The 8,280-nt window shown below is 42.0% G+C and overlaps 1 protein-coding gene across 1 annotated transcript in view; it reads right to left on the minus strand.

Annotated features, from left to right (window-relative positions):
• Positions 1–2,434: 2,434 nt before the first annotated feature.
• The window catches only part of LOC119424196 (inhibitor of nuclear factor kappa-B kinase subunit alpha), a 25,850-nt gene continuing 20,004 nt past the window's right edge, over positions 2,435–8,280 (minus strand). Inside the window, exons 19-22 of the mRNA XM_037691668.1 lie at positions 4,761–4,908; positions 4,091–4,224; positions 3,748–3,847; positions 2,435–2,500 (exon numbers count right to left, since the gene is read on the minus strand). Of these exons, the coding sequence (XP_037547596.1) occupies positions 2,435–2,500; positions 3,748–3,847; positions 4,091–4,224; positions 4,761–4,908 (448 nt within the window). The remainder of the gene's footprint in view (positions 2,501–3,747; positions 3,848–4,090; positions 4,225–4,760; positions 4,909–8,280) is intronic.

Consider the following 8,280-nt stretch of genomic DNA (forward strand, 5'->3'; position numbering starts at 1 on the left):
ATACATCGGAGCGCCTTTCTCCCGCTTCCATCAAAACCATTGAGTCTTACGTCACCAAGGAAACTCATTATGGGATGGAACGAGATTAAAACGAGCCAATAAATGGATCAGATTTTATCGTCTAATCCAGAGAAACAAACGCCAAATATTCAGTTTCATTTCAGAGTTTTAGTTAAATTATCTGTGACGTCACTTTAGGCTCTGAGTGACCGTTCAACTAATTCAACCGTTTCAGTAATGTTTGGATAATAATCACCAGATTGGGATTAAAACGAAAAGCTCAGATAATCTGACGTTTGGATTAAGAGTTGGTTAAGAAAACAAACCAGATTTTTATTTTAAAGACCAATTTAAATATATTAATCTTAAAATCCCTGAAAACGTTTGCTCTCTTATTTTGAGCCCTCCACCAAACTGAAGGCCCGTGGGCCACACAGGGCCCCCCTCGTGCTCTTTTACGGCCCTCCAACCAGCAACAGATTAACAGAATTTTTCTCATCTTGCTTCAAATCTGAGTTTGTTTTTTTTACGCTGCTTTTGAAGCTGAGAAAAATCAAGTTTAAATTTTCTTGTGAATCTTTGATTTTAACACGAACGGAGCAACAAAACCAAAAACAGATAAACAAGAACAGATTTCAGGAATCTGACGTCACCTCGTTACAGAAACAGAGACTCTGATGTGAAACACATTTATTATTGTTTTGTGTTCTATTAATGATTAACCGTTTGGTCTGGATTGTTATTCAGGGTGTTGATTTGTGATGAAATTAATAAATCACAATAAATAAATAATGTTATTGATGTGTCTGTTTTGGTGTTTATACGTTGTATTTGTTCCTGTAATGTGTCAAATTATGACCTTTTTCCTGACATTAATTTTGGTAATCATCGACTAAAACTGGCTCTTTGTTAGGCCCGAGTTCTTATTTTATAAAAACAGCAGAAATATGTTTTACAATCACTCAGAACCTGAAATAATGTTTTCATTTGTTTTATTATTGGCAGTAAAATGTCTGCCGACTACGACGGAGCTTTAGAGCCACAATAAGAAAAATAAACAAATAATAAAAAGCCATAAAATTATGAGAATAAAGTCAAATAAATTATTACGATAAAGTTGTACGATACTTTTTTTTTTTTTTAACAGCTCTTTTATTTTTTTAAATTTTCCACGAGTCGGATCCACGATGCGACCTGTCAATCAATCCAGTAGGCGTGTCAGCAAATGACCAATTTGAAGCTAAAAGCTCGTTACCTGCAGAGCTGCGCTGCAGCCCATCAGAGCGAACCACCTTACTGTACGCAGGTTCAAAGTCCTGATAATAATCTGATGCTGATAATCTGATGTGCTAACAGATTAACCATCTCCTCATTTGTAAAACCAGTACCACAGTATAACTTAAGACGCTCAACATTCTTCATCTTACCAGTTAAAATGTGGTAAACCTGCTTCATGTGTCGGAGTTGGGATGATATTACGACTCGGTTGGTCATTTGCTGACACGCCTACTGGGTTGATTGACAGGTCACGTCGTGGATCCAACTTGTGGAAAAATAAATAAATAAATAAACACGAGAGCTGAAAGAAAAAAAAAGTCTCGCTTGACTTTATTCTCGTAATTTTATGGCTTTAAATTTATTTTTTCTTAGCGTGGCCCTAAAGCTCCGTCATATTCTCAAAATAACTTCATTTGTTTTATTATTATTTATAAAAATAAGGAAGAAAAACTTAAAAACCTAAAACTGAAGCGACTCGATCTTTTCTGAATCCTTTAGTTTCTCGTTCGCCCTCGGCTCGTTCCGTTTCTTTCGATCCAGCGGCGACTCGTAAACACGACGTCTTTAAACTCGAGGCGACGGCAGCTCGGACCCTCCACCCCGCAACAAACGGCGCCGTGTACGGTGACGACGACGCACACACACAATGGCCAGCCATGTTCAAGGCACGTATGACGACGATGAATAACATTAATATTTAAAAACATTTAGGTTTGTGCTGACTCTAGCAGCTGAAGGTGAGCGGGGGTTCCTGCGGCAGCTCGGTTCGGCTCTTCAGAGGCTACATGGGAGCATCAAAGTGCAGTTTGCTTGGTTTCATCTTCCTCCTCCACCCCCGACCCACTTCCTGTTTCCTCTCGACGTCCTGGAGCTCCCGTGTTCCTGCTCCTCCCGTGGGCGCGGCGCTACAGTTTGCTCGACGTTACAGTGAAGACGAACCGATGAAGATGAACGTCGTGAAAAGGAGGCGGCTTCCTCGTGTTCTGGTAAAAAAACAGGTTTGGGACACCCCCCTCCCCCCGTGGGACGATGGGAGCAGGAGTCCGTTTTAACAGGAAGTCCTGGGTACAAATCTGTACAAACGAGCGACAGTCCTTAGTGTTACCGGAGAGCGCGTCAGAAAGGAGGACAAAAAGCCGGGGAGGGGGCGGAGCCTTTAGGCGTTTCGCTTTTTTAGTTTTGTCGTTAAAGTTTCGTATTTGGTCCAGCTCCAGTCTTGGTCCTTTAGAGAAGAAACAAAAAACAATGATTTTTCTTTTTTTATGTTTTTAAACCAACGTGACTTTACCTTCCCCCTCAAATCTCAAGTGGACAAACAGTTTCTGTGGGGGGGTTGATTTTATTATTAAATAAATAAATGAGCCATAATTAAATATTTGATAAACTGACATTATTTTTTATGTTTTCTCTAACTCGGTGTTTATTATTTCCAACTGGGATTCTTGAAAATATTAATAAATATCTGCATCGCTTCGGTTTCATCCGAGTGGACATAAATAAATACTTTTAAAAGACTCAGAAGAATTCTTCTCCAGTTTAGTGTTAAATTTTAAAATTATGCAACAATCGACGTGTTTGTCAGAATGTGAAAGTGTTTTAAACAAAGTTTAGTTTCATTTTAAAGTGAGTTCTGTGGCAGATAAACACCTAAATGTTATTTTCTTCATTGTATATGTTGCAGAAATATTTAACTCCCTTCAAGTTCAAACAAGTTTAATTCTCTTTTCTAACCACATTAGTTTAATTTAAGTATTTATATTCTTAAAGTTTGCTCTCATCATTCTTTCATGGAAATTATTTTGATTATTTCTGGAAGAAAAACTTTGACTCATTTTAAAAACTAGACTTTTGTTTGGTGCATGTGCGTTAAATTTATCTCTGCGTCATATTTTTCCTGTTTTTGAATTCAGGGTTTGGAAACTACTTTTATCTTCTGGTTTATTTTACATGTATTTTTTTGGTTAAAACTCTTAAATTAAGTTTATATCGTTATTTATTTCTTGCTTTAACTCCAGGAACCGAAAAGGCTTTACGACCACGTTATTATTTTATGACAAATATGTATTTTTTTAGTCCAGACGTTAAAACTTTAAGGTTTTAGCGCCGTTTGATTCGGTTTTCACTTTCGAGAAACTTGAAATCATTTAATCTTTAAAACTGTGAAGAAAACCAACGAAGGGCTCGATTTATAAAAATAACTCAAGATTTTTTACTTTGATTTTACTGAAATTAATTTAAATCATCTTAAAATGTGCAGCTTTTTAATCCGTTTTGTTCATTTGAATTCATAATAGTTTTGTTTGTTTATAAATGATCAAACAAATCAAAACGAAGACTTTTATTCTCTCTTTTGTGCAGGAAGTTCATCAGATTTTGCATAAAAGTTCAGTTAAATCTTTAGATTTCTTTTCCTGAATTTAAATAAATAAATCCTGCAGAGCTCATAAATGAGGGGGTGCCTGAACTCACCACGACGCTCTTGGCCTGCTCGTCGGCCGTCTCCTGCATCAGGCTGGTCAGCTGACTGAGGTACCTCTGGTTCTCCTGCAGCAGCCGAGGAGCCGCGTCACTGAAGGAAACAAACAGACGGTTAGCATCGATTCAGGCCGCAGACCTCCCTTCATGTGGAGAAATCACAACGAGAAGGCGGGAAGTGATCCAGCAGCAGGACACTCATTGAAAATTAGAAAAAATATAAAAAAATCATAAAAATCTGAGAAAATTAGACACAAACGGCTGCATTTTATTTTGAAGGCGGTGATTAATTTCTGTTACTCAGGTGGTTCTGTGAAGGGAGGAGTGAAAACGTTACCTGTCGTTGGGCCCAGGTAAGGAGGTCAGGGGATGGGGGGAGCTGACGGGCTGCGCCGACTGCGACCAGTGAGAGACCTGCAGCAGGTTGGACTCCGGACTCGCCGCCATCGAGCTCCGGGACGAGTTCTGGGCCTGAACGAGGGGACAGGTGAGGACAGGTGAACATGTCAACTGTCCAACAGGGGACAATAAAGACAGACGCCCCTGCTTTGAGAGACACTCAGAAGGTCAAAGGTCATGTTTTATAGCTCGGGTTCAGCAGACCACGAGGTTTCTCCTGAGATAAAAATACAGCTCGTTGTTTTTAGTATAAAATGAGCTCTCAGGCAAATAATTAATTAATGCCACTGCTAATCAATAATCAGCTGGATTAATAAAAGAACACCAGATATGTAGATTTAAAAAGCCAGGAGTGGACCAGGACCACCTGGTGGTGTGAGGGTGCAGCTGCACAACGAGGACCTTCAGACACAGACTCCATATTCAAACAGCGGGAAGAGGAAAACAGATTTTAAATTCTGTTCTGCATCATGAACTAAACGAAGAACGAAGAGCTCGTGTCTCACTGGGCTGCAGCTGTTGGCGACTGCAAATCTTCACTTGGAACCTCCAGGAAGTAAACGTGTTGTCCATCAATGCAAAACTTCAGATGATTAAAATCCACTCACACAAGCGATCTTGAGTAAATGCCAGAACTCCTTCTGCCTCTTGATCTGCATCTGCATCACCGTGTTGTCGGCGTCTTTGATGCTCTCCAGGGTCTTCTCGATTTTTGGAAACAAGTCGATAATCTTCTGTTTGCTGATCAGGATCTTACTGTGAGGGTGAGACAACCGGAGTGAGACGTGACTGGAAATAAAACACGGCAGAGTTTTGACACCTGAGAGGATTTAAAAATTAATATTTAGAATAAACAGAAGAGAAAATGATGAGACTCTAAAGTGCTCACTCATTACAAAGTAGGACATCAAACCTAAAAAGTTATTCTGAACTACAATCAAGTGGTGCCATTTGAGTTTACTCCAGTACTTTTCCAAACTCATTGAACTGAGGGTACGTATTTAACATAAACAAAGCAGTTGGCTGAGTACATGGGAAACTACAGTGAGGAAGATGAATATTTGAACACCTGCGACTTTGCAAGTTCTCCCACTTAGAAATCATGGAGGGTCTGAACTTTTCATCTTAGGTGCATGTCCACTGAGAGACTTAATATAAAAAAAATAATAATAATAATCCAGAAATCACAATCACTGTGAGAGGCAAAATATTAAAAAAAAAATCCAGAAATCAAAATGTATGATTTTTAAATAATTTATTAGTGTGTTACTGCTGCAAATAAGTATTTGAGCACCTGCCAGTCAGCAACAGTTCTGGTCCTCAAAGACCCGTTAGTCCACCTCCACTTATTATTCTAAATCAGAAGCACCTGTTTGAGGTGGTTAGCTGCATGAAGACACCGGTCCACCCCACACAGTCAGTAATACTCCAACTACTAACATGGCTAAGACCAAAGAGCTGTCCAAACACACCAGAGACAAACTTGTAGACCTCCACAAGGCTGGAAAGATCTACGGGGCAACTGTCAAGCAGCTTGGTGAAAAAAGATCAACTGTTGGAGCAACTATTAGAAAATAGAAGAAGCTAAACACGACCGTCCATCTCCCTGGGACTGGGGCTCCATGCAAGATCTCACCTGGTGGAGTATCGATGATCCTAAGAAAGGTGAGGAATCAGTCCAGAACTACACGGAGGAGCTGGTCCATGACCTGAAGAGAGCTGGCACCACTGTTTCCATGGTTACTGTGGGTAATACACTAAGACGTCATAGTTTAAAATCATGCACGGCACGAAGGTTCCCCTGCTTAAATCAGCGCACGTCCAGGCCCGTCTGAAGTTTGACCATTTGATGATCCAGAGGAGTCATGGGAGAAAGTTCTGTGGTCACATGAGACCAGAATAGAACTTTTTGGTCTTAATTCCACTCACTTCAGTTAGATCATTGAAGATGGGTCGTGGCTGGTTCTTCCAACATGACAATGACCCGGCCCACAGCCAGGAGAACCAAGGAGTGGCTCTGTAAGAAGCATATCAAGGTTCTGGAGTGGCCCAGCCAGTCTCCAGACCTGAACCCTATAGAAAATCTTTGGAGGGAGCTCAAACTCCGTGTTTCTCAGCGACAGCCCAGAAACCTGGCTGATGTAGAGAAGATCTGTGGAGGACTGGACCAGAATCTCTGCTGCAGGGAACCTGGTGAAGAACTACAGGGAACCTTTGACCTCTGTCACTGCAAACAAAGACTACTGCACCAAATATTAACATTGATGTTCACAGGTGTTCAAATATTTATCTGCAGCAGTAACACACAAATTAATTTTAAAAAATCATACATTGTGATTTCCAAACTAGTTTTTTTTAGATTGTCTCTCAGTGGACATGCACCTAAGATGAAAAGTTCAGACCCTCCATGATTTCTAAGTGGGAGAACTTGCAAAGTCACAGGTGTTCAAATACTTGTTTTCCTCGCTGTGTGGGGAAGTTTGAGTCACGTGGTTGCCCTACATCAGGCTGGGTGTTTGATGCTGCAGAATGTGGTTTTTATCCAAGTACAGGGCCTGGACGGCTGACAAGGACCTGATAAAGCAGCATGAACAGTTCCTGTAGTTAGGGTCGGCTTGGGTTTCCTGAGCCATCTTAGTCATGCTGCTGTAGGCTTAGACTGCTGGAGGACAAACTGACCACATGTCCTCTCTCTGCTGCTGTCTTTACTTACTCTACCTGTTTGTAATTATTTCTATCTTAACATGTTTTTAGACTTTCCTCCTATAGAAACTACACCTGGACTACAGAAACTACACCTGGACTATATAACGTTCACATGGACCTGTCGTTCTGTGTTTGTCTGTTTCTACTTCCTGTCCTCTTAAACCCAGCCGGTTGAAGAAGATGGCCGCTCGTCCTGAGTTGGTTCTTCTGGAGGTTTCTTCCTGTTAAAGGGAGTTCTATTTCATCCCTCCTGACCGCCAGAGGGCGGTGCTGAAAGCACTGAATGTTCCCTTCGCGCATGCGCTGATTCGAGTAATAATACCAACGGAGTCACAGGTGTGACACGGATGACCAATCAGAGGCTATATAGCCCGACGTCATCCGCTGCTCTGCTCCTATTTTCTTCTCGCGCGCGGTTCGCTTCAGCCCTTTGGACCTTTTCTGAACTTTTTACCGTCGTCGGAAGCCCGACTGCCCGTCTGCGGGAGTAGCGTGTTCGCCCTCCTAGGGCTGCGACGGTTTAACCCTGTTCAAAGGTATTTCTGCTGTTTCGTTGGGAACTACGGCTGTTTCCGCCTCTCCCAACTTACAGCGTCTGACTACTATGTGTGTGATTCAACACCGGTGAGTAGTTTTCCTTATATTTCGCCGTTGGTTAGCGGTAGCGTTCGCTCCGCTCACGCTTGTTAGGAGACCTCCAACCGCGTGGTCGGCTGGACTGTGCTCCGACGTTGTTTATGACTACTATGTGTGTGATTTAACACTGGTAAGTAGTGGTTTTTTGCTTATATTTTGCTATTTGGTTAACGGTAGCGTTCGCTCCGCTCTTGTTTACTGGAGGCCTCCAACCGCGTGGTCGGTTGGACCGTGCTCCGAAGTTTGTTTATTACGTAGCCAGCTGAGTTTCTGGCCTTGTTTTATTTGGTGAAGGCGAGTGTTCTCACCCCCTCTCCCAATTGTCCTCTTACCAGCTGAGCTAGTGGTGCTAGCCTCTCTGAGTTTTCACTTTGTTTTAATTGGTGAAGGCGAGTGTTCTCACCCCCTCTCCCAATTGTCGTCTTTTACCAGTTGAGCTAGTGGTGCTAGCTTCTCTGAGTTCTAACCTTGTTTTCATTGGTGAAGGCGAGCGTTCTCACCCCCTCTCCCAATTGTCCTCTTACCAGCTGAGCTAGTGGTGCTAGCCTCTCTGAGTTCTAACCTTGTTTTATTTGGTGAAGGCGAGTGTTCTCACCCCCTCTCCCAATTGTCCTCTTACCAGCTGAGCTAGTGGTGCTAGCCTCTCTGAGTTTTCACTTGTTTTAATTGGTGAAGGCGAGTGTTCTCACCCCCTCTCCCAATTGTCGTCTTTTACCAGTTGAGCTAGTGGTGCTAGCCTCTCTGAGTTCTAACCTTGTTTTCATTGGTGAAGGCGAGCGTTCGCGC

This window comes from Nematolebias whitei, chromosome 17, assembly GCF_014905685.2.
Source record: "Nematolebias whitei isolate Nwh7 chromosome 17, NemWhi1, whole genome shotgun sequence".
Taxonomy (NCBI): Eukaryota; Metazoa; Chordata; class Actinopteri; order Cyprinodontiformes; family Rivulidae; genus Nematolebias; species Nematolebias whitei.